A 26,198-nucleotide genomic window follows, 5' to 3' on the forward strand; every position below is an offset into this window, starting at 1 on the left:
TACACGCCACTTCTCTTCCGATAATACACCATCAGTAATCATATTCACAGAACGCACAAACTCCAGCTCATCCTCTTTGTCCTCTTCCTCATCCACCTCCTGTTTTACAGGCAGACAGGATAAGCAATTGGCCGCAAAATTGCGGACTCCTGGAACAAACTGTAACTTATACTGATATTCTTCCATTCAGTACTGCCACTTTGCAATGCCCGGATTTACACTCCCTCCATTGCCCGTGTTAAATCATTCCACTAATGGCTTATTGTCAGTGTGGAGAACAAATTGATTACCCCACACAAAGTTTTTAAAATTATGAAGCCCCCACCACAAACCAAGGGCCTCCTTCTCGATGGCAGAATAAGTAGGGCCAGCACTGTGAAGTCCCCTGGATGTGAAAGCAATGATCTCCTCCTTGCCATCACCTCTTTCCTGCATCAAAACTGCACCTAACCCAAGGTTACTGGCATCAGTTGTGATGATACAACCATCACAAGTTTCAAATGGTTTGAGGGGCTGGGAGGAAACAATTTCTATTCTTATTAGGTAAAAAACACTGTGACACTCGTCACTCCAATCATATATTTTACGCCTTTCTTCAACAAAATCACGCAAAGATAGTCTTGCTAGCATCATTTTCCAAAAATTTGACATTATAATTAAGCTTAGGAACTATCTGAGCTGATCCTTGTCACAAGGTGCGAGCGCCCTCTCGATTGATTTTAATATTTTCATCTTTGGCTCAGTCCACTTACTCAACTAATGGGCCCATGTAATCCAGTTTATCTCAACAAAACCTGCACGTATATCTTTATAAAGGTTGAGCCAGATAATTCAAGGATCTCCAACACTTTTTCTAACCTTTCATCATGTTCATAACCATTCTTTCCATAAACTAAAATGTTGTCTTGTAAGCACAACACTCCAGACAAGCCCTTGAACAAATCTTTTATCAATCTTTGAAATACAGACGATGGAGAAGCCACGATGTCGAAGCCAATCCATATGGTAGAAACAATCGCAATGGACCGCACACCGCTAGCCCCTCCTCCGGATCGCCCCTAGGGACTCTGGTACATGGAGTTCTTGAGTGGTTCACCCCAGTGGGTGCAAGTAGGTACTTGTTAAATTGATGATCTCTAGACCCGATACATGTCCCGGGTTTTTGGATATCGCCCGAGACATGGCTCAGGTTACGGGATAACTTTCCTCATTAGTAGAGAAAATAGTTAGGGGTGGAAGAGAAGGCCGCCAAGCAACCGTCAAAGGCCTCGATGCCCGAACCGGCACGCAGGTGCGTCGTCCAGGAGCTCGTCAGCTCAAAGCTCGAGGGAGACCATTTGTAGAAACAATCGCAATGGACCGCACACCGCTAGCCCCTCCTCCGGATCGCCCCTAGGGACTCTGGTACATGGAGTTCTTGAGTGGTTCACCCCAGTGGGTGCAAATAGGTACTTATTGAACTGATGATCTCTAGACCCGATACATGCCCCGGGTAACTTGGCGGCCTTGTTTTCCACCCCAACTACATTCTCTACTGAGGAGGGAAGATATCCCGAAACCCGAGCCATGTCTCGGGTCTAGAGATCTTGAGAACAACAAGTACTTACTTAGGTGAACAACTTATGAACTATATGTACCAGAACCATCAGGGGCGATCCGGAGGAGGGGCTAGCGGTGTGCGATCCATTGCGGTTGATTCTGCCAATCCATATGGTCTCCGTCTGTAATGGAAAGCTCTCTTAGGATTTACAAAGGAAGTCAGAAATCTCGACTCCACACCCACCTCCACTTGGTGGTAAACTGGCAACATGTCAAGTTTAGGAAACACCACAGCACCCTTTAATGTAGAGAACAATTTTTTGATATTCGGAATTGGTAGCAGATCGTCCCAGATGTTGGAATTCAAGTCACGCAAATCAACTCATAAGCCTAAGGTCTTTTTCAATTTGCCTGCTAGAACGACCGGGGCAAACCACACTGATCGGTTCGGTTATGCCTAGCTTGCATAACTTATCCAACTCAGACTTGAGCTCATCCCTTAAACTAAGAGGTACACGCCTCACTTTATGCACTTTAGGTACCCTATTTTCTTTTATTACAATCCTATGCTTAAATCCTTTCAACTTCCCAAGTGCATCGGTAAAGACACCAGGTTACCTGGTTAGCCAACAACACTTATCCATATGCACAACTCACTGTTGCATATTTCTAACAAAGGCTGTCTGGACAGATCTAACTCCGGATGGTTGGGATCAAGAATTATGTCCAAATTTCCTTGTTCAGGCCATCCAAACAGATTTGAACCCACTTTGGCCAAAAAATACTGTGCCCTTTGATGTCTTGCCATCAGATCCCAAAGTAGCTTCACATTGGCCCAACATCTCCACTTTTTTACCCCCATAAGCAATCATTTTGACATGTTAATCACTTAGACATGAAACATTCAACTTGGCAAAATCAGTCCCCCCAATCAATGTAAATGGTGAATCGGAATCGGCCATCATCTACTTTAACATTGTCTATAGTGATATCATAAACTGAAGGCTTCCTATTTTTTACACTATGCATAGCTGACATTTGTAAGATTTCATCTTCATGGAGTGATAATATACTTTCATCCTCAATGGAATGGAACTTTACTATAGTGTTACTTTACTCCTTTTGATCTTTGTACGACTTACACAGTCTTGCAAAATGGCCCCTTTTTCAACACTTAAAACATACTACATTTGCGGCTGGACAATGCCTTGCACTGCTTATATGCACTTTGCTTCCACATCTAATACACGACAGATCAACACAATCAGGTCATCTTGACATTTCTCCATCTACTGTTTGTACGAGTTTTATCAGAATCTTCCACATTTCCTTATTCTGCTTGTTTGAATACCAGATTAACCGCGTGTAGATACGCTCCCACCCATTTAATTCATACAATGATGGGAATGTTTTATGCTTCTTGCAATGGCTAGTGCAGCTTCTAAACTTGGATCATCTAGAGACAACAACCTCTCAGAATTTTTTTTACATGGTCATCAATGGTTCTTCCGGGTGTGTGGCACAACTGCAAAAACTAGTGTTGTTCTAATCACTAAATTTCTTTTGGGGATATGCCTCTTATTTAGAGTATGTATTACAGAGGAATATTCAGCTACTACTTCGCCAGCTCTATCCTCCACAGTGTCGACACGTACCATGACAGTTTCTGTAGGTAGTGTTTTCAGGATGCTCCTCCTTTCAGCACCAAAGTTGTATACTAATAAGACTTTCTTTTTCTTTGAAGTAAATGTGTACCTTTCAATGGCTTCCAAGTACGCTTCGAATGCCTCATGCAGCCATTCCCAACTCATTGGTGGAGTACCTGGAACCAATAAAAATGAGGGAGGCAGAGAAATCATCTCCAAGATGTCAAACAATACTGAGTTGCTGCTTAATGCTATTTGAACAGATTGGCCACAATACAGAGTTAATGTACAGTTAAAAGAATTGACTGTCCTTGAAAGGACAACTTCTATGAGCTTGTATGCCCAACTAGAAGAACAACCACAGGTGTTTGTGTCACTGAACACATTGGGACAGGCTGCACATAGTGCACATCGCTTAAATTACGTTGCAATTATGCATATGATAAAACTATGCGTGAGGGCCGAAGAATGGCGCTCTTTTACGGCAACGTAAGCGTGAGGGACTATTATGTCAAAGGCCCTGATCCAATATGGCGCCCACACTTCGTGCGTGACAAGATCAAGCACGCATAGCGTGAGGTCGCACGGCTGATAAAATTAAACAGCACGCGTGCTCGACACACTCCTGCGCTTGTGGCTGACACGAGCTCCACTCGATGCTCCAATGCTTGAGCCGCTCCTTGGTTGGCGTCACGCTGCATGTGATCATAAAGTGCTCCCAGCACTAGAAGAGCCAAATTCCTGCTGTGCCTACTGGCCTGATGATGCCTCAAAATGATCCATCTCAATGCCGTAATTCACACGGATCTGTGAACACGGCCCTCCAATGTCGTCCAGGAGTGTTCATTCAGATGGGTGCTCTAGACGCTTCAGAAATACCCACAGCAGTCCCACAGTAGTTCAGGAAAACACACGGGACCCTCTGTGTTGCCACTTGTTGCTAGTGACAGGAAGAAAACACTAACACAAGTGGCACATTTATTGGTAAGACCAGCAACACCCAGACTCAGGCTGCAACTGCCGACCTGACCTCGGAACACTCACTACATTTTGCGTTGGCATGGAGCTCACTTGCCAGGAATGCTGCATACAGATCCACATGCATACTGGAGGAAGGGAAAACCAGGATCTTCAGTAGATGTCTAAGGGTACCCTTTGATTCACAGAGGTGACTGGGCACATCTCAGGAAGGAGAGGAGGCTGATGAGAATCATGAAGAATAGGGCTGAGGTCCAGGGGTATCCTTTTGATACAATATCACTGTAACTGTTATCCAGTAATGAATCTCTAGAAACTAAAGACCTGTGTGTGGGGATATCGGATTTGGAGGTCTTGCTGTTGTGACAGACTGCTTTCTGGAGGAGTGGCAGGAAAGAGGAGATGGCATTTCTAAAGAAAGAAAACCCCAACATAAACTTCAAAGACTTAGATTGTAAATCACATTTGGTGTCTGGAAATGGATCATAAGATTGGGAGCTAGAGGCCCTCAAAATTGTCAACTATTGAGCAGCTATTTAGGCTGTAGAAGCTCTGCAAGACTACTGCCTATGACCAGAAATGGGGGCCAGGGCCTGCAGGTCTCCCAGCTGGGTGAGGGGACACCGCCCAGGGAATCCAAGGTAACCTATCCCTGGAGCACAGGCACCTGCCTGCTTGTGAAGACCTCTGCTCACTGTAAAGATCAGGAGAGTGCTGTAGGGAGCAAAGTCCAGTGGGAGATTCTGGCGATTGGATCCCTGTAGCCAGGTGTGAGGAGACTGCTTCTGATCTGCAGGAAAAAGTCTGTGGCCCTCGTTTTTCAAAAGAGGGCTGGCTTGAAGTGAGCTGTGAATGTTGCTACACCGATCAAGTCATTGCCCATATACAGATTTGAATTCGACGACCGCGGATGCCAGGTGGGTCTGCCTTAAATATTGCTGCTGTGTGTGCCGATTAGGCTGTAGCCTGAGTACAGAGAGGAGTTGTAAGGTGGGGCCACAGTGAAAGTTGCTGCCATGCCAATCAGGCCATAACCTGTGTGCAAAGCACAGTTGGCAAACCTGTATGCCAGTGTAGTCGCCATAGAGATTTCTGCTGTGCAAATCCTTCTGTAGCCCATGTGTGGAGTGAATTTGATGACCGTGTGCCAGGCAAGGCTGCTGTGAAGATTGCTGCTGTGCCAATCAGCCAGTTTACAGATTGAGGACAGGAACCCCTTGTGCCGAGGGGGCACCATGACAGGATAAGGAGCGTGGTCTGAACAAGAATGTCGCTGAGGAGGAAGCCCCTGTAGTGATCCTTGCGGACCCAAGTCCTGACTGGGGACTAGCAGGAGTCGTCGCACCCCCATCCCACTTCTGTAGGTAGTATTCCAGGAAACTTACCCGCATCAAAGGAGCATTGAAGATGCCCGAGCTGCTGCCACTGCAGGACCACATGTGAGGGACTCGAGGACACCAGATTGCTGCCCCTCCAGGGCTGCTTGTGAAGAACTCATTAGATACTGCACTTGCAGCTTTAGTGCCTGTGAAGGAGGTCCCACTTAACCCCTTCGATGCTCATGACGAGCTCAGCGCGTCATGTAAAAGGGGATTCAGTAAATATCAGCACAGGAGTGGGATCAGCTTAGCACCCAAGGTGTTAAAGACTTTGGTCGCAGTCGCACTGGTCCTGCTGGTGCAGGTAAGGCTGATTTACGGACCAGACAGCCCCATGGGGAACTTTTCTGCCATACAGTGTTTTGATGCTGGAACACTTTTGACTTTATTAAGAGACAGAGTGGGATTCCTGAGACTCGGACTAGTAGTAAGGCTTAACCTGAATGTCACCTGTCATGAATAGGGAATAACCACTACTGCTTGTGAAAGGGAAGTGGCGCTCAGGAACCTGCCTGTTTCATAAAAGTCAGAATTTGACTGGACATTCATTTATTGCTGCTTCTGAGCATATTTAGAGTTGTGAACATGCGTTTAAACTCTTGTGTCTCATATCAAATAAAATAAATAAAGATGCATTTAAATTATGTGTTTATCTTGTCACATTTGCCAAGTGTTTCAAAGACCGGGGTCAAATGTCAGGCAAGTTGCTGCTTAGTGTTTTATCGTGGCTTTGTTTACTTATCTTTTACTGACTGCTAAGTGAGAGCAGTTTTTAAAGTGAATTATGCTATAATATGCACCATCAGGATTCAAGCAAGCCGGGCCGACGACGGCTGAAATGCCAGAAACCGGTCCCCGGAAGCTTGTTTCCTTCCCAGTATAAGAATTGGCTTGGTAGTTTGGTTTGCCCTGTTCCCATCATGCACTGGGACAGGAACAGACTAATTTGCATGTAGCCAGGTTCTGAGCTGGGATGGTGCAGTGAGCTAAAAAACGGTGATGGATCAAGCCCTGATCTTTGGACTGGGTAAGAGTGGTCTGCTTAATTCAGACACTCTGTTCATCACCACCCCCTTTTCTGAATCCTTATTCTTACCAGCAGATGACAATGAAAGCAACTACCACTATCACTTTGGTGACTACCTGTTCCATTATCTCACAATACGTTGTATCTAAAGTTTACATTCCTATACAATACGAAAATTGCTTCACAATCATTCAGATTTAATAGTGTTGAAGTGTTAACATTTAGAGTGCAGTGGTGTCAGTGGTAATAGTTGTTGTGTTTTCTGTGGATTTGGGATAGTTGGATCTCTGCCATATGGGAAATACATTTTTGAACAGCCAGTGTTTAAGATCATCTCCTCTGTTGAAATTTGGTTTAGCATTCATGTTCAACTGGTGGGAAGGATTCTTTCCACTGGGTTGGCTGTCAGGTTGCACATTCATATTTTTCCAAATATCTGCTGATATATTTATATATTTTTCTTTTCACCATCTATTAGCAGTTTTAGAAGATGTATTTGATGATTTTACACTCGTCGGCAGTCTCTTCCAACTCCCTGCTTTTTTATAAAAGTGGAGGTTTAAAAAAAAAATATATATATATATACAAGTTACTCCTGCTCATATATCGATGCGGAAGGTATCGTCTCAAGAAATACATAGATCCCGTTATACAACCGTTGCTTCCATTTTTTATCAATTTGAAATTGGGTATGGATAATCCCCTCTATAGTGGAAGAATATAAAGTGCTGACTGCTAATCTTGGGCTCGAGTCTCGTCATAAACAGGAAGAGATCATGGCTTCCAACTTTTCACAAAAAAAGAAGTTTATAAAACACAAGGGGCAACAGAAATATAGAAGTTAAGCATTGGCAAGATTATCATTTTTGTCAGATCTGTCATTCCTAGTACTATAAATGGGATCTTGATCTTGTTTCACAAGGGCTTATAATATGTCATGCAGATATTTAATGTTATATGAATTTTATGGCCTGGTACTGTTTAGGATATTGATTTAAACCGCTTTGAAGATCTAGTAATAGATCCTCTGGGGTTCTGTTGCACTGTAGCACCTCTGTTTTGTATTTATTGACTTTGCATTCCCCTAAAGTCTGCAATAATGTGAAGAATTCAAATACCCTGATCTTGCATGCTTTATCTGGCTTTTAAAACAACATAATTTCTTAGGCATACAACTTACTTCGTGCGATTTGAGCAATAGAAGGATGGATTCTGGTGTCTACCTGGATTGCGGTTGCTAAGAGCTCTATAAATTAAGCGAATAAAATGGGAGATGGGACACCCCTGTCTAGTTACCTCTATGTGCAGCAAAACTACCTGCATCCAATGCATTTATTATAACCAGCTTCGCAGTCGCTCCCTCCTATAGCCTATGAACGGTCTTCATGATTTTCAGAGGAAACCGAAATGTACCTAGAATAAACATGAGCGTTATTTTGGTGTTGAATACAAATACCACAGCCAGAATCTTTTTTTGTGTTATTATAGCTAAGGCTTCCATTAAGTAATTCGTATTGACGTGTATTAGGCCCTTTTGGTGCATGAGTTTGGAAATAACCCTGTTAAACCTGGTTGCCGACAATTCCATGAAAATCTTATAGTCCGAATTTAAAAGGGTAATAGGGAGATATAAACTGAGCTCCATTGGATTTGTATCCTTCATTAAAAATGTCCCAGCCACTCCCAGCAGGAATAGAATTGGCTTATAAGAAAAGCTAAAGACTCAGTTCACTTACAAAACTTTCATAAAAGTCATTGAGTTAACCATCGGACCAGAGGACTTCCCTTTGACTAGACTGCGGATAACATAGATTAGTTCTTTTAGCAAGAAAGGTTTGGAAACTAGAGTTTTATCTTTAAGGGAGAGTCACAGGATCTGTAGCGCTTCGAGGAAACTGCAATTATTTGAATGTACTTTTTGAGGGTGGCTATAAATAGACGTAAAATGTTCCAAAAAAAACCTATTTATTGTATCACGCAAATAAAAATCGATCTAGAACATTTTAAAATACTGATTGTGTTTTTTAAACTATTTTCTCCTGTATCTGCCAAGCAAAAAGTGTGCCCACATAGGTGCCCTCTTTATATACTTTCTGTAGATATTATGAATTTTTTACTTATTGTCTGGAATAATAAAATTCACAGAGTTCCGTTCTATCACTCTCAACAATTTCTTTGTTTACCTTTGTGTCCTGTAAGAGTAAGGAATCGTAAGATAATCTCATTTCATTTTCAAAGATAAACGTTTCTGTTCTATATCTTTTGATCATTAAGATATCCGTTAAAAATAATAATGTTTGGAGAGACCACTTAAAAACAGCCTAGACCGTGTCACAGGGTTCGAAGTTATGACTTCTTTTGAAAAATTATACAATCCTCATTTGTCTCATCTACCCAAACTTGCAATTCTAACTATGTCTTATTAAATCTCCATCTCTTGGGTATCCAAGTTCTATTAAATCCCTGTATTAGTAATATTAAGAAGTTTTATATAGTGCTCAGCTACTCACTTGGGGTTTCCCATCACTTAGACATCAGGTCCGGTCTATGCAAGTCTCGCTAACTCAAAACAATCAGCTCTTCAGCTGTCTCCGAAAGTGAGTCAGCGAGGGACAACTTCTCAGAGGTTCTGAAAGGGCGTTCCACAGCTTAGGGCCCTATTATGCAAAAGTCCAGCCTCCCATACGTGTGTAGTTAACTCTAGAGACAATGCACAGGGAAAGTTAACTGGAGTGAAGGGGATGGGCAGGTTGGGGAGCTCTAGGAAGTCCATGAAGGTATCGTGGGCCCACCCCTGATCTTGCTCTGTGCACATGCGGGCAAATGTTTATTTAAATGTTAATTGCAGTTAAAGCGAGAAATTAACTAGGGAGTCCTGAAATGCTTAACTTCAGAAACACCTTAATTTATAGACATTTTGCAGCAAGCGTGTAAAAATATGATAGTCTCTTCAACATTAAAAAGTGTATTTCGTTAATATGCAGAACCTTAGTAATACAATTTCTATCAGTGCATTGAGCAGTACTTTTTAAAAAAGTTGATTGTTTTCAAGCATGAATTTAGAAACATTCTTGCTTCCCCACTTCCCTTGCAACAATACCAATAGAGAACTAAGAGGAAAGTCAGTTGTATAGGCATCCTTTGGGTGGCTGGGGTTATCATGCGTGAGCAATATTATTGTTTATTAAATGAAACACTGGTAAAGTTTTTGTACAGCGCACATTCTGAAGTCATGTATTTTGAGGTCCTCTTATATGTGAAAATGAAGGAAAAGGAGGGAAAGTAAAATAAAACAATTGTGTAGGACCACACATTTTGGTCAAGTGGGAAACCAGGGATTGTTCCCTGGTTTTCTGTTTCCACTTTGTGCAATTCCATTCAGCCAGCAGATACACATGCTTCGTTCGATTCCCCTAAACTCACCTTACCCCCTCCCCACCTGACCCCTCACTGCTGGTGTCTGTGCAGCCCTCGTTCATACCAGCGTCCAAACGTTTTGGCACCCGGGAAAATGTTTGCGGGTACCCATGTGCTATAGAGCATCCTAGCCTATGAGTTCTGGACCACTTTCAACCATCGAATTATTAGATTCTAATGGTGCTTTATCTGTCCCAAATAAAGCACTTAGCTGTAATCTAGTCTTGACAGGATGAGTGCTTATTGAGCTGGGAATGAGAGTAGCCAGAACATTTTCCGCAGCCGTTTCAGGACAGCGCAGCAGGTGATGGCCACCTTTGCCACCTGGGGCTTCTTGGACAACTTCTCTTCCAGCACGAATCCAAGGTTCTTGACCTTGGGGGCTGGATCTGCAAGAGGTTCCGAGGGTCCAGTCGGTGTTGGAGACCCCAACTGACTGGGTTCTTTCCCAGCACCAATACCTCGGGCGTGTCTCAGTTAATTTTCAGTGAATAGTTGTTCATCCACCCTGTGACCAAGCACAAGCAGGAGTTCAAGGCCTCAGAGTTCTGGTAATGAACATATGACAGGGAAAAGTTGATTTGTGTGTCATCTTCATATGAAAATAAAGTAAGGACACAACTTTCCACCAAGTTATCCAATGTGCACACATAGATGTTAAATAGTGCTGGACTTGGGTAAGATCCTTGGGGAACTCAAGCGGTTAGGGCATGCCGCTCGGAAGAGGCAATGGCTGATCTCACCTGAAAACAATGGTCCTATAAGAAGGATTTCATCCAAGAAAGGGCAATCCCCTATAGATCCAATTTGGCTGACCTCTCCAAGATAGTGCCATTAGCCACAGTGTCGAAGGTGGCACTGAAATTAAGTAGGATCGACACAGCTGTCTTGACCCCATCCAAGAGCAGTCTAAGATGTCCTGTGACTCCTAGAAGGGTGAACTCGGTGTTGTGTCCCATCCTAAACCCCGATTGAGAGGGGTGAAGAAAATCTTGGCACTCAATAAAACTCGAGAGTTGTCTATTGACATCTTACTCCGTGATAGTAGTTCGAGAGCCGCATGGTCATAGAAGCCATTCAGTAGAAATATCATAGATTCATATTCAATTGCTTTGGTTGAAAAAATCTGTCCGGGTAACAGACCCTAAACCTAGATGAGGAACATGTACACTCTCTTTTATGAGGAAATCGTGCTCTCCAAGGACCTATGAACCTTAAATCTTTCTGACATTGGTTCTGGTGTTTTGGGGCCTTTGGTTTCATTTGTTTTTTATATGGGATAGTGGTATCTATTGCAGATTTTTGTAGTAAGTTGAATCCCCTCTGTGCTCTCCTCCACTGGCATTTCCATAAGAGATTGAAAAAGTCAAAATAGTGGCTGGCAGTCGTCCTGTATTGGGGCATAGTAACGAACTAATGTAGCGCGGGTGGAAGCGTTGGTGAGGTTGACACCAGCATCTCCCTCTATCATTCTCACAGTTATGACTTATGGGTGACATCTGTTGGCTATAAAAATCGTGGCATATCTGTGGTCTACCTCTGAGGAAGAAAAATATTTAAAGCCTGCCAAAGATGTAAACATGTTAAACTTCCTTAACTTCGCAGGTGAAATGTGAGTCTCTTGAAAAATAATCACAGAAGGATTATGAGTCAAAATCCAATCTGCAATTGCTTGCCCGATTTCCTTCATGTGGTGATGTGGACACACCTGGAGTGGCATCGCTGTGAGTCCCCCCCCCCCCCCCCCCCCGTACTGAGGCATGTACCGCTACAGCTCGAGGCGGTGAATCCTGGCACCGCCACTGCAGTGGAGTTATGCCAGTGGGGCACTCGGGAGACAACTGATTTCAAGGCTTTGCTTTCCTTTTCTCAGCTGCTTCGGCAGGTCTGGAGGAACTCATGAGTGAATGAGCCACACAAGACCCAGCTTCAAATCGGCGGTAACTTTTAGTGGCTCCAAAAGTCCAGGCACTCCTATGGCTAGGCTATGGTTACTTATGTGGTGGTAAGACGACTGGTTTTGCACGCGATAGCAGAGAAGTCCGCAGTAAGCTAGCTGATACACAGCAGGTGGCTTGCTTGCCCCCTTCGAGGATTGGATGATTTTTTACAGTTGGGTGAGTGATTCCCACCTGTGGTGTTGGCAGTTATCCTTTGTTTGTCGTGTTTCCAACGCTATCGACCACACCTTGGATTGGATACACTACACCTTGGATTGGATACACTATCCCTCTCCCTGACAACTATCTGCTCCAGCCCTCGCCACGCCCACCGCAAGAATGTCTTAGCACTGATATGAGACATAAAATAATAAAGAGCATTTTTAAAATGCCATCTAAACAAGCCAAGGGGGGGTAAAATGGCCAATCATTAACAAAGACTTATATTTTCGTCAGCTGTAAGCCTTTCTAATGCCCGGGAGGAAACTAAGGAGCAGAGAGAGTTAAAAGAGATAGCGCCCTCCCCTGCTCTGAGGACATGCAGCAAGACAGAAAATTAATTTTGACTGAATAGTTACCTGCTGCCTCTAGTAAACTAGCATCAGCTCTAACAACAGTCAATTCTGACGTCTGTCTAACACACCCAGTTATAAACTTTTCCTTTTTTTTTTTTTCAAACCCCATCCCCGCTTTTCAATGTCAGGACAATTTTGTGGTTAATAATTCATCAGAAAAGGTGATCCATGAGAAGCACTCAGTTAGGCTTTGTAGTGGTTTTGGGTCCTCCTCACGATTTAATAGTGACACCCTCCGAGATGTTTCTTATATTTCCACAGAAATTTCCTTCTAAGATATTTTTTTTCTAGGAGACATTTCTCTTTTGAAGCCAATATCAATGGAGGCTTCAACTGAGGCTGAACCTTCACAGCAAACTTTTAGTGGCCACCTTAGGAAGAGAACCATAGTCTCTGACATCAGTGCATGCTCAAAAACACAACCTGAAGATCTCTCTTATTGCAAACTGTTTGAAATTGGTTTTTTTGTTGTTAATTGTTGCCGATGGAGATCCCTTTCAAACTACAAAAGTCACTAAATTAACCAGTGCTTAACCGTCTTGTATACTGGCACAAAAGCAGTTCGTCTTAACTGAGAAGCAGTGTGTATTTATGTAGCACTCACACTCAAATGGTAATAAAGTGAAAACACAACACAAGAAAAATCCCACACCAATTTGGAAAATTAGAGAACGTTTTAATAAACAAAATGACACTAAAACTAATTTAGTCGAATCAGTAGAACTGAAGTCATGCATTTTTTACGTTTAGTGAAAAGTGGCCAAAAGATTAAGCGCCAACCGCTGACATCTAGTTGTGTGAGACAGGGACAAAGTCAAAAGTTATGGAACGTGGTGTGGATCCACAAGGTATGTTGGACCAAGTCTTGGCTTACATTTTGACGTAGAAGAAATTCCAAAGAAAAATGTCTGAGAACGTAAAATTCAGTGGGGCAAGGCAGCCGGCAGTGTGCGAGGAGGCTGTGTTATTTTCAGGAGGCTATTGGACGAAGTCGAGATTAAGATTTCTATGATCAGACTTAGTTACTTTTTTTTAAGTTGAAAATCCCCAGCGGGACGAAGCTCCAAGTTGTAGCCAAAGAGGGCTCCCTAAATAGGAGCTGCTGAACAGGATTTGATGCTGCAAAGAAGAACATAGCAGGAGCTACTGCAAAATCTGACTGACCGCCGATACACCATGGGCGGATGGGCAAGCAGATAAGTCCCAGTCTCTTGTCAGTTCTCAAGCCATTTATTGGTGGAAATTTTTCAAAGAACCAAGGTTCTATTTTTGTATGCTTGGGCACTTTTAGCGGCTCTTCCAGGGGTTCAGGACTGATGGGGAACAACTTAAAGGGCAAGACTCACTTAAGATAGGTAACAGGTTCGGGTTCAAGGTTGTTGGAGCTTTTTGTGTCCCTCTAGCTCAGAAGAGGAGGCCAACCAGTTAGACCTTGGAATCACTATGGTAATCCTGGGATCAAGCAGCAAGGTAGGCTTCAAGTAGCAAGGCAGTTCCTATAAGGGTACAAAGCAGGACTGAAGCAGCAGAACAGTCCTCTGAAGTACAAGGAAGTCCTTCTGGGGTCCTCCACAGGTCCAGGAGTGAACTGAAGAGTTGGTCTGAGAGTCCAATATTTAGACCCGTGCCAGCCTTTAAAGTTGGAAAAACATCTAGACTCCCCCCACATCTGGGTCTGGAATTTCCGTCCTCCCCTGCCTAGGCTTCAAAAGGTCTAGATTGATAAAGAACTGGTGTCAAGTTCTTTGTGAGTGTGCTAAGGCAACCCCTTTGAACTGTAAATGGAGCAAGGGAACAGCTCCGCTCCTCCCATCCTGGCACGATTTCCCACCCTGCCAACACCTAATCCCCCTTTGTCTCACTGTCTAGGAGGCATACACAGAAGCCAACTACCATTCTATTCACAGTCACGTGACCCAGGATACAGGCTGCAGGTACCAAATGATTTGGAAAAGAAACTGCCAACTTTCTAAAAGTTCAACCAAACAAAGGGGTTGAACTCATTAAAGTCAGTCAGGCTGAGCCACCAAAACAGTAACCAACACCAAGTATGCCAAAACTGACTACTCCTTTTACAGTTAAATAATGTGTTTCATCTGAATGAGTAATACTGTGTACCAGGGAACTATTAAGAGTCATGTCCTTCTACTTAAATCAGTAACCTGGCTTTAGAAGTTACGTTGCTCTAGAGGTGCATTGTCCATTCATAAACAGTGCTAAAAGTATCCATGTAAACTATTCTGTTTTTGATTATTTCTATTAATTGCGGTCTGCTGCGGTTTTGGACCTTTGAAAAAGAAGAACTGTCATTGTTCATTGTATTTCTTTTGTAGTGTTATTTGTGTTTTACATTATTTACCAAATGTGTTTTTGTATCCACTGTAGTGATTAGATTTTTTGTTGGGTGGTGGGTATAGTAATATTACTGTGGTCAATTCAATTTTGTTTGTTTCTTTGTGTACAACATTTAAGATGATGATTTTTTAATATAAAAAACATGTAAAAATAAATGGTGACCATCTTTATTCGTTAAAGAGGCCACAAATGAATTTCACTGTAAAAGGAGTAGTCCGTTTTGGCGTACTTGGTGTTGGTTACAAGTTTCTAAAAGTGGCATTTTCAGAATTGTGATTAAAAATCAAACTTCACCATTGAAAAGCATTTTAAAATACAATTGTTTGGAGACCAAACACAACATTCCTGTATGTTAACAAACAAACTTCATTACTTATTAAAAGTAATAACGCAATGTTATCCTATGTGAGAGATAGGCCATGCAATAGGGAAAAACGAATGTGGACGTTTTTCACCACGAGTTCATGTAAAATGTAAAAGTACATACCCACGTTTTTAAGTACACTGCAGCCTACCCTATGGGCTGGTTAGGGTCTACCTAAGGGGTGACTTATATGTATTAAAAAGAGAGGCTTAGGCCTGGCAAAAGGTTTATTTTGCCAGGTCACATTGGCATTTTAAACACTGCACACCTACTTCAATGACAGGCCTGAGACATGTTTTAAAGGGCTACTTGGGTGAGACTCCCAATGAGTTCTGTAGTCCCACTAGTAGCATTTAATTTACCTCCCCTGAGTGCATGTTGTACCACTTTACTAAGGACCTATAGGTAAATCAAATGTGCCAATCAGGTGTAGGCCAATTGTACCATTTTTTTAAGGCGTGTGCACAAGCACTTTAGCACTGGTTATCAGTGGTAAAGTGCACAGATTCCTAAAGCCAAGATAAACGAATTTTAGCAACAAGATGTGAGTCGGCAAAACATTTAGGGGAAGGCCACCCTAAGGGCTGCACAGTCTAACACAAACACAGCCATCCATTATTGCTACTGAAGGATATTGGCAGAAATCAAATTGATGAAGAAGAAACAAGTTGAGATGGCAAACAAAATCAAAAGTCTATTTTTCCAAGAAAGTCAAATATCTCATGTAACAGACGAAATAGAAGAAGTGGAACAGAGACGGTGCAACTATGAGTATAAAGTGCTCACTACTGAGGAAGAAAGATCCGTGCTTGAGAAAAAATGATTTTGTCCTTGTGTGATAAACAAGAACAATTGGAGAGCCACTCCAAATGTTCAAACTTGTGAATCACTGGGATCCAAAAGAAAAAGTAAGACGATATTGTACTTGCTCCGTTTGTCCAGTCCCTAATTACAGTAGCAGCTGCTCCGCTAGGGCAGAGGTTCGTCGCTCCACTGCTTTCTCGCAGTGCGAGAAGCAAAAACATAAAATGGTAATAACTACAAGTTATTACCATTTTATGTTTCCTTGGCGGGCGGGCGGGTCTGCTCTGCTAACAGCAGGGCAAGGGAGAAGTGGTTTGCAAACTCCTACATGCGTGATGACTGTTTGGTCGGGCCTCCCATATCAGTCATGCGCACGTTCCCCTTCTCCATACAGGCTGCATTACAGCCTGCATGGAGAACATGTCCACCCCTCTCAGCCCCTGGCTGACCATGTGTCACAGCGCTCCGATAAATCACAACGCTGCATCTACCAGCTCACCCCAAATATCCTAGCACAATTCTGCTTATCTTTGCAGACTACAGATTTAAGGACTCAGCAGTGTCAAAAGCAATATAGGTAAAGTTGTTTACCATGCAGGATGCTTTTTCAGTTTGGAATAATTCAGACAGGACAGTTGAGAGTTCATGCAGGCATATGAAGTTGATTAATATGATTCCCCACTTGCATGCTGTAGGTTCACCCACCTCTATAGTTGAGACATCTAGGCTTAAAGTGTTACATAAAGTTCGCTTTCCGGTTTTCTCTCAAGTCTCGGAGGCTCAAACGTTTTTGAGAGATCTCAAGGTGGGGCAACCCTGTAGGATAATGATTCCTCTTTCTCCCTGCCTCTCCTTTATTTCTATAATGGAAAGGCGCAGGTTGGCGTAGCTCAATGCAACGGTGATGTTTCAAGATAATGAAAGGGGTTCATGGCCAGGATGGAGACAGTAATTTCCACAGGCACCGAAATCTTGGGCACTCATCATGCTGCCAGATGCCAATGGGTTCTGATAAGGAGTCAAGGGTGGGCGCTTTGGCGGGACACCAACTTTAGTACCCAGAGTCAATGGGAGTCACTTGGTGTTGCCTAAAAGATAAAGTGCAGGTAAGAAGGAAAAAAGCAATTATAACCTAAGGTGTAACTGGATTAGTTACACAGGCACTTGACATTTTATTAAATTAAGCATTTTGAATAGCACTTTTGCACTGTGATGTATCATAAAACACTTTATTATAAGTAGAGTTTCGTACTTTAGCAATGGAGAGTTTTGTTAGATCTTTAAGAGTTGCTAATTGGATAGGGCAAATTCGTAACTTATAGGACCTAGGTTATATACTTGTGCCTTGAGCTCATCCACTGCCTCTCTGAATGTAAGGAATTTAATCTCTTCGAGTATAGGTGATGGATAACTAAAGAGTGTGTCCTTTAGTGTCAAAGGATTAAATTAGAATTTAAAAAAAGCCGGATAGAAGTATTTTATCATTTGCAATACATTGCGAGGCAGTTGTTGGTGAAGCAAAACGATAAAGCAATTGCAACTGAATGTTTTGTTGAGAGGAATTGACTATGCCTTCTTGCATTTATCTTCCAATGACCCACCACAAGTACCCTAAAATACTCTTTTCTGCACTTTTTTTTTTACAGGAGCTTCCAGCACCTCTACTTGATGATGTATACAAAGGCAAATCTGATTCAGAGGAGACATCTCCTACAGCATTTACACAGGGATCAATGAAAATAGCCTGGCGGTATCAGAATTTACCAAAAGTTGAGGTAATTTGGTACACAATTGAAATATATTGAAAAGAAAGTATATCTTGCTAATGTGACTTACCTGACAATGTAGGCTTGCAAATATAATATTGTCAAGTCTGTGTTTTACTTCAGAAGAGGGGTACTGGCTTTTTGGAGTGTCGGAAAGCAGAAACATTTCTATCATTTGTTGCCAGGCTTGAAAATGGCCGTCCAAATGTATATAATGGAGATGGCAGTTAAGGGTGTTTATCTCTCTGTCATGTAGCCGGGACTGTTTGTCTATATTCATAACTATAGATCATCTGGAGTTTACCAATATTATTTTTGTCGTTGTGATAGGTATTAAGGTTACTGTTACGTTCTGTATTGCATTAGTATTGCTATTGATCTTATTATTGTCATGGTTAATATGCTTTTTGCTATTGTTATGTTTATAGTTTATTACCATTGGTATTCCTGTTATTAGCAGTATTATTTCTAAGGTAGTGGTTATTGTCGGTTTATCTCATGTGAAATATTCATCTTTTTATTGATATAATTTACAAAAATGCCAAATAGGAATAAAGAACCCTGTGAGAAACCATTCAAGCTCAAAACAATAGATTTTCGCACAATGGGTATTTCAAAAAGAAATGTTCACAAAACTTCGACATTTCTTTTCTGATGCTGGTATTTACCAACTCTCTTGTGAAACCTCTCTAAAGGTATTAGTTGCCATTTGACTCTAAATTTGGCTATCCATAGATAGCTTAAAAAGGTTGAATGAACGGTATTTGTTATCCCTCGAGCAAGAGCATTGAAGGAAGCTGTTGACTTGCTCATCCATGTGTGTAATAAGTAAAGTAAGCACTTGAGATTGTATCAGCTTCACTGTCACTAGAAGCTAATCGCTGTGGAAGCCTCTTTTAGAAACAAGCCCAGTGGTCACTTCTTCAAGTTTACAGATGTTTACAGTGTTTTGTGAATTATCTTTTTCCTTGGGCTACCTCCTTGTTCAGTCGGATAAGAGTCAGGCCTCGGTAGCCACAAATGCATGCTTAAACTAGCCAATGTTGATCGTGTTCTTTCAATGTAGCTGAATAGATGTAGCTGTCATTGTACAGCACCTTTAACGGCATAATTGGGTGAAGGGAAATCTACATAAAATGTAATTCGAGTGGGATCAAATGACAGCACAGTCTATGACATTTTTGGATCTCTGTAAATTTGCACAGACACGACTGTGTATTTGTGTCTGGGATGAGTTGCACGGAAGGGCATGCTGAATCAAATACCCCCGGGGTACCCTCGTCAGCTTCATTAATATGGAGCTTGTTGTGCCACTCTGAACTGTCACAAAAATACTTTCCCGGGATTTAATGAACGCGGACATTAGGAAAAATGCAACGATGAAAAATGAAAAATTGTGCACTCGCTTTCTTCTATATCCAAAGCACTATTAATATAGATTGTGAACACACATTTTGTAGTGGTTTTAGTAAATGTAACTGTATTTAAAATAAACGTGTACAGCAAGCACGACTTAGATGGGAATATACAGTGCAATTATTGGAATGTATATGGATTTTACAACGATTATTGTAATGTACATGGATTTTACAATTAAGTGCAGTTATTGGCATGATAGAATGTATACATCACAATGTTGTGCTGAAATAAGATCTACAAATGTATTCTACATAACCACACGCCCTCCTTTTATAATGCATTGACATCGCCTCATTTAGAAGTGATTTTCCTTTGAAGAGATTTTCCTTGCACAATTAATTGAATTTAATTTTATTGAGTGCGTATAGACTCTTCAGTGTATACATTTAAAATGAAATCCAGTGCACACAAAAATAATTCATCAAAGAACACCAGTGTCAGTACACACTAATTATGACAAGGACTAACATGGAATGAAATTATCTCAAATTATTGTCCGAGAGAACTGCTAAGCTTAGAAATATTAGCAATAAATAATTATGAACTATATTGTGCACGCTGAACAATGTCACATTTGAGGTACAGTTACCATTTGGCATTATTTCTCTCATTTATTATTCTTTTTTTAAAATATCTTTATTGCATTTATTGTTTCATTACCGGTACATCATTCCACACGTTTCTATACATTTTAATCCGACAACGAAATCATTTGTTACATAACTCTGCACATGAATAAGAATATTTCCTGTATATTGCTTCAGTATCAGCCATTTCTGGGGTGTGGGGTCGCATGCATGTTCACAGTACTCTTTGGGCTCCTATGGCCCTCACTGTCTGTTATCTCCAGTGGAGGGCCAGGGCGAAGGAGCCAGATAGGCTTCGTCATGGCAGCTATGGCTGTGCATAAGAACATTGATTCATGCAGGGAAATACAGTTCAAAATGGGGTCCAATTCAGGAATTGCTTTACAGAACGTGTCATTAGTAAGTAGTTGCATGTACATTCCAACGTCCTGTACGTGCATTAGATATTACTTTTTAGGTTGAGTAATTTATTACTCGAAACTATTGTGTTAGAACAAACTCTCTTAACGAAGCGGATGTCTCACAATGCATGTTGTGTACTGGAGCGTGAAGAAAGCTTCCCCAGGCACGCGCTTGGCCTCACTCACACCCACCCCATATGCCTGCTCCCGCTCCCCCGCCCCCCACGCCTCGCACCAGACTTCATTGGAATGCGCTCCACTCGCTCGCTGTCCTGCCCCCCCCCACCAGGCTCTTGAAGCATGTCGCTTCGCCAGCGCTTCCCTCCCACTCGCTCACTCCCCTGCCCCCCTGCCCCTCCACCACCCACCCCCATCCGACTTGTTTACTACTGCTTCCCCACTAAGGCTTTTGCTCAAAGATGTCCACCAACGCAATAACTGCTTTGATTGTCACGTATTTTTCATTGTGTTTTCACTACAGCTTTTCTCCTCCACAATGCCAGAGCTTCCCCCGCCCCACCCCGCGCAATGCCACGGCTTTTCACTCCAAAAGATCACACTAAACTTGCCCGCATTGGCCCCTCAGCCCTCAGCAGATAGACAGCTCATATGTTGTTACTAAATAGAAATGTAATGTTTTCGTTCTTCCTTCCACTCCTTTGTCCCTAGTGTACTTCTCCTGTCTTTGCGCCTACTGCCTTCCCTATGAGTATTTAATTAAATGGTGCCCCCGCCCCCCTCCGCGCAATGCCAGAGCTTTTCACTCCAAAAGATCACACTAAGCTTGCCCGCATTTGCCCCTCCGCCCTCAGCAGACAGACAGCAATAAAAGACCTACAGATAGTGCTCGTGTGTTTGGCCTGGCGAGGGATTTCACAAACCGACTCTCTTTTCCACCATGGACGCATATGTTGTTACTAAATAGAAATGTAATGTTTTCGTTCTTCCTTCCACTCCTTTATCCATAGTGTACTTCTCCTGTCTTTGCGCCTACTGCCTTCCCTATGAGTATTTAATTAAATGGTGCTGTTATTGTGCTGGGGTGTGAGGGTCTCCCTCCAACCGAGCCTATCTGGCACTAGTCTGTCTACCAATGACATCGGGCAGACGCTTGACTGTGCTAGCAAAGATGTCAGCATACGGCCTCTGAGGCTGGCTGCTTCACCCCGTTGGGTTCCCCAGAAGTATCAGACTGTCTCACAAGTGACTGACTCTGTCCCAGCCTTATTCTGCCCTTTCCACTCACTCTGCCCGAATATTACCAGCCTTTCAGGAGCACCAAATTGTCTCACGAGTTACCGACTCTGTCCCAGCCCTACCTGCCCTTTAGAAACACCCTGTCGCCCAAGTCACTGACTCTGCCCCAATATTACCGGCTCATTTTGAAGCATCAAGCTGGCTCACGAATGACCAACTCTGTCCCAGCCCTATCGGCCCTTCAGAAGCACACTGTTTACCAAGTCATTTAATCTGCTCCAATATTTCTGGCCCTTCACCCACCCTCCAACTCCACCCTCCAACTCCACCCTCCAAATCCACCCTCCAAATCCACCCTCCAAATCCACCCTCCAAATCCAACTCCACCCTCCAAATCCAAATACACCCTCCAACTCCACCCTCCAACTCCACCCTCCAACTCCACCCTCCAACTCCACCTTCCAACTCCACCCTACAACTCCACCCTACAACTCCACCCTACAAATCCACCCTCCAGATCCACCTTCTAACTCCACCCTCCAAATCCACCTTCTAACTCCACCTTCTAACTCCACCCTCCAAATCCACCCTCCAAATCCACCCTCCAAATCCACCCTCCAAATCCACCCTCCAAATCCACCCTCCAAAACCACCCTCCAAAACCACCCTCCAAATCCACCCTCCAAATCCACCCTCCAAATCCACCCTCCAAATCCACCCTCCAAATCCACCCTCCAAATCCACCCTCTAAAACCACCCTCCTAATCCACCTTCTAACTCCACCTTCTAACTCCACCTTCTAACTCCACCTTCTAACTCCACCTTCCAAATCCACCTTCCAAATCCACCCTCCAAATCCACCCTCCAAATCCACCCTCCAAATCCACCCTCCAACTTCACCCTCCAACTTCACCCTCCAAATCCACCCTCCAACTCCACCCTCCAACTCCACCCTCCAAATCCAACTCCACCCTCCAAATCCAACTCCACCCTCCAAATCCAACTCCACCGTCCAAATCAAAACCAGTGTTTGTAATATCAATACATGTAAGTCACATAAATACAACACATATTGCATTACAAATGCTATAGGTGTCACATTTGCAAAAGTTATAACTATTAGCGTTGTAAATGACAAAGCAATTATTTTCACTATTTTCCACAACAAAACATTAAAATAAAGTTGGTCATTTACAATAGCAATAGCTCAAACTTTCCAAATTAGAAACATATTGCATTGCATTTTAACTCCCTGTTAACTTCTGCTGATCTAATGCTCACTTTCACCACACCTCCTTCTCTAACTCCCTGTTCTATTCTCTTCTCCTGTGCTGATCTGCTACTCTCTTCCACCCCACCTCCTTCTTAAACTCCCTGTTCTCTACTCTAACTCCCTGTTCTCTTCTCTTCTCCCGTGCAGAACTGATGATCTCTTCCACCCTGCCTCCTTCTCTAACTCCATGTTCTCTTCTGTTGTGCTGATCTGCTGCTCTCTTCCACCCACCTCCTTCTCTAACTCCCTGTTCTCTTCTTTTAGCCCTCTTTTAGCCCTCTGCTGACCTGCTGCTCTCTTCCACACCAACTTTTATTTAAGTATTAATTATTTAAAAAAATTTAAAGCCATTGTTATTTGTAATATCAATACATCTAAGTCACGTAAATACAAAACATGTTGCATTACAAATGCTATAAGTGTCACATATGCAAAAGTTAAAAGTATTGGCATTGTAAATGGCAATGCTATTAATTTTGCTTTTTTCAAAACCAACACATAAATATAAAATGCGTCATTTACAAGACCAATAGCTCAAACTTTCCTAATGCGGGACCTATTGCATTGCAAATGCATGTTATAACAACAGTTGTACCACATTGTAACAATTACAAACATAATTCAAAACAGAAAATGAAACAACAAATCACCCAGGGCACATGCATCAGGTGTCTAGGTTTTTTCCCAGGCGAGGCCGCGTCCAGGCTGGTGTGTGACTATGGTGTGGGGGCAGCTACTTTACTTCTCTGCGCGATTACGTGGTTGTGGAGGTGATGTGCTGTATGAGCTGCTTTTGGTGTGGTAATTTTTTATTTTTTATTCCCCCCTCCCCCATCCCCCATCCTCCCCCCCTGTTTAGGGGGTTTGTGAGGAACCTGCTCAGCTCAGCGATTGCAGTGGGGGTGGCATGTAGAGACAACACATTGTCTGCAACTAGGTGGCTCCCTAAGTGTTAGGTCCTGCCTGTTGCATCGGGGGTGCATGCTGCGTGATGTCCGAGCGTGTGAGATTACTCAACATGTTGTCCCACACCTGGGCAATGGGATATTTTCGCAACCCTACCATTTTTTCCCTGTGGAGGGTGGACCCTCCGCCCGCACCCAGACCTCAAGGGATTTTTTCCAGTGTGATACCTCTGGAGGATCCTTATATTTCCACCTTTTAAGTTATGAGGTGCATTGATGTAATGAGGCCCAGGTCACGGAACCTGGAGCTTGCTTTATTGGCCTTGGTTCTCTTATAGAGCCCCAGAATGCAGACCTCCCACGTGTAGAATATCGCAGCGTTCGTGCAGTTGGAAAGTGTTTCCCATATGGCGCGCCAGTAAGAGTGGAGCAGGGGACAGGACCACCGCATGTGTAATAAATCAGCGCCCAGGAGACAGCACAGAGGGCATTCGGAAGTGTTGACGTTAAAATATTTATTAATTTTGTCCGGCGAAAGATACGCCCTCTCTAATATGTAAGTTTGAATCGTGAGTTACGTGATGTATGTGTGGCACCAGCCATGATGCGCTCCCACTCTGTATCTGTCCAGGGACGGCCTCTGTCTTCTGTCCAATATGTGCGGAGTCTCTGTAATGGTTTCAGGACATGTGTGAGCAGGGCGCGCACCAGCCAGTGTATCACATGTGATCCCTCCCCCATTACATGCAGGTACTGCAATAACTGATGTGTCGGTGGCTCGTTGGTCATGTCCCCCCACTTTTGTGTGAATGTTCGCATAATGGCTGCGTGTAGAAGAAATTGGCCCACTGGTAGCCCATTATCTGCCATCAGTGTTGCGAAAGGTAGTAAGAAGCTGTCCGCGTACAGGTCCCCTAGCGTCTCCACACCCACTGCAACCCAATGGCACCAATGTCGTGTCAGTGATAGGGGCTCTGCCTCTGGGTGTCCCAAGAAGCGGTAATACCGGGGCATATGGGAGTGCGTCTTTTGTGAGGTGAAGGCTTCTTCTGAAACATCTGTGGGCCAGCTCCACATGTATTTGTGACGGGCGGGAAGTGGTTCCTACTGGATGAAACAATCTGCAAATCTGGGCCGGCGTCCAAACTGTGTCTCTGGTTGCCGTGTCCGCCAGATTCTTGCTGCTTAGCCATTTCGCAACCCACTGTAATTGTGTCGCTAAATAATAGAGTTCCAGATGTGGGACTGCCAATCCGCCACATTCCGGGGGTGCATATAATTTCTGCAGTGCTATCCTAGGTCGCCCCGCATTCCAGATCAGGCCACAAAGCATCCCCTCTAAGTCCCTGAACCGGAAGATTTGCAAAATAATATAATAACCTGGATAGTGCTATCATTTTCTTTGAGGTGACAAGGTCCATCAAGTTGAGCAGCAAGGACTTCCAACACTGCATCTGTGCCCTGATCGAGGAGACAGCGCGAACCAGATTACCCTCCAATATATCTGACTGGGACCTGTAAATATATAGTCCCAGGTATCTGAACGTTTCCAGATACCACGTAAGCGTAGTGCCGTTAATGATTATATCAGTTGCTGCTACTCCCTCACAGAAAGAGTAAGCACTTGATTTGGCCCAGTTTACCCTGAGGCCCGATATCGCCTCAAATCTGCAGAACAGAGCGGATATCTCCGGCGGCACATCATGAAGATCCTGTATATAGGAACATAATATGTATCCCGTCGCTTAAGGGGATGCCCCACTCCATGCCACCCTCTTGGAGGAGAGCCGCCACGGTTCCATGGCTAGGGAGAAAAGTAGTGGAGACAGGGGGCACCCCTGTCTGGTCCCCCGCCTTACCCTGATTTTGTCTGATAGAAGCCTGCCCGTGCGAGCCTGCACTGTGGGTCGCTGATATATTAATTGCACCAGCTGTAGATAATCATCCCGTAGGTCATATTTACGTAGTACCGCCACAAGATAAGGCCACTCCAGCGAACCAAATGCCTTCTCCAGGTCTAGTACTAGACAGCCAGATCTGGGCCCGTTCACCGCAGCATATTTCTGGACCCAGAATAATCGTCTAACATTTAGGGAGGTGCTTCTGGTGGGTACAAATCCATTTTGATTGGCATGTACCAGGGTGGGCATAAACGGAGCAAGACGTTTAGCAAGGGCTGAGGCAAGAATTTTGTAGTCTGTGTTGTACAGGGCCAATGGGCGATATGATCCCAGGAGATCAGGGGATCATAAAAGAGAGACCAACGTTGCCTCATTCTGTGTGGGGGTAAGCGTTGAATATTCCAGTGCTGCTTCATATACTCGCAACAGCTCTGATACCAGTACGTTCGAATATGCCTTGTAAAACTCAGCCGGCAGTCCATCCGGACCCGGTGTCTTGCCATTCGATAGGGAGTATATGCTATCCCTGATTTCCTCCGGTGCTGGCATTATTTCTCTCAGTACATAGGTCTGTAGATATTGGATACCATCAAATGTCCTGACTGACAATAAGTCAGATGTCCTGTCATGGATGAGCTGATGGTGCAATGAAAGAAAGCGGTCTAAAAGTAAAGAGCTGTAAATACTTTTCTTAGTATAATAGTCAGCAATTAATATTGCTGTAG

At 43.4% G+C, this 26,198-nt stretch overlaps 1 protein-coding gene across 2 annotated transcripts in view; it reads left to right on the plus strand.

The window, feature by feature from the left end:
- Positions 1-26,198, plus strand: part of ELP4 (elongator acetyltransferase complex subunit 4) — a 1,390,950-nt gene that overhangs the window by 472,119 nt on the left and 892,633 nt on the right. For both annotated transcript variants that reach the window (XM_086955829.1, XM_086955830.1), the window contains exon 4: positions 17,671-17,799. In XM_086955829.1, coding sequence (XP_086811955.1) covers positions 17,671-17,799 — 129 coding nt within the window. The remainder of the gene's footprint in view (positions 1-17,670; positions 17,800-26,198) is intronic.

The sequence above is a fragment of the Lissotriton vulgaris genome, chromosome 2_1 (assembly GCF_964263255.1).
Source record: "Lissotriton vulgaris chromosome 2_1, aLisVul1.2, whole genome shotgun sequence".
NCBI classification, from domain to species: Eukaryota; Metazoa; Chordata; class Amphibia; order Caudata; family Salamandridae; genus Lissotriton; species Lissotriton vulgaris.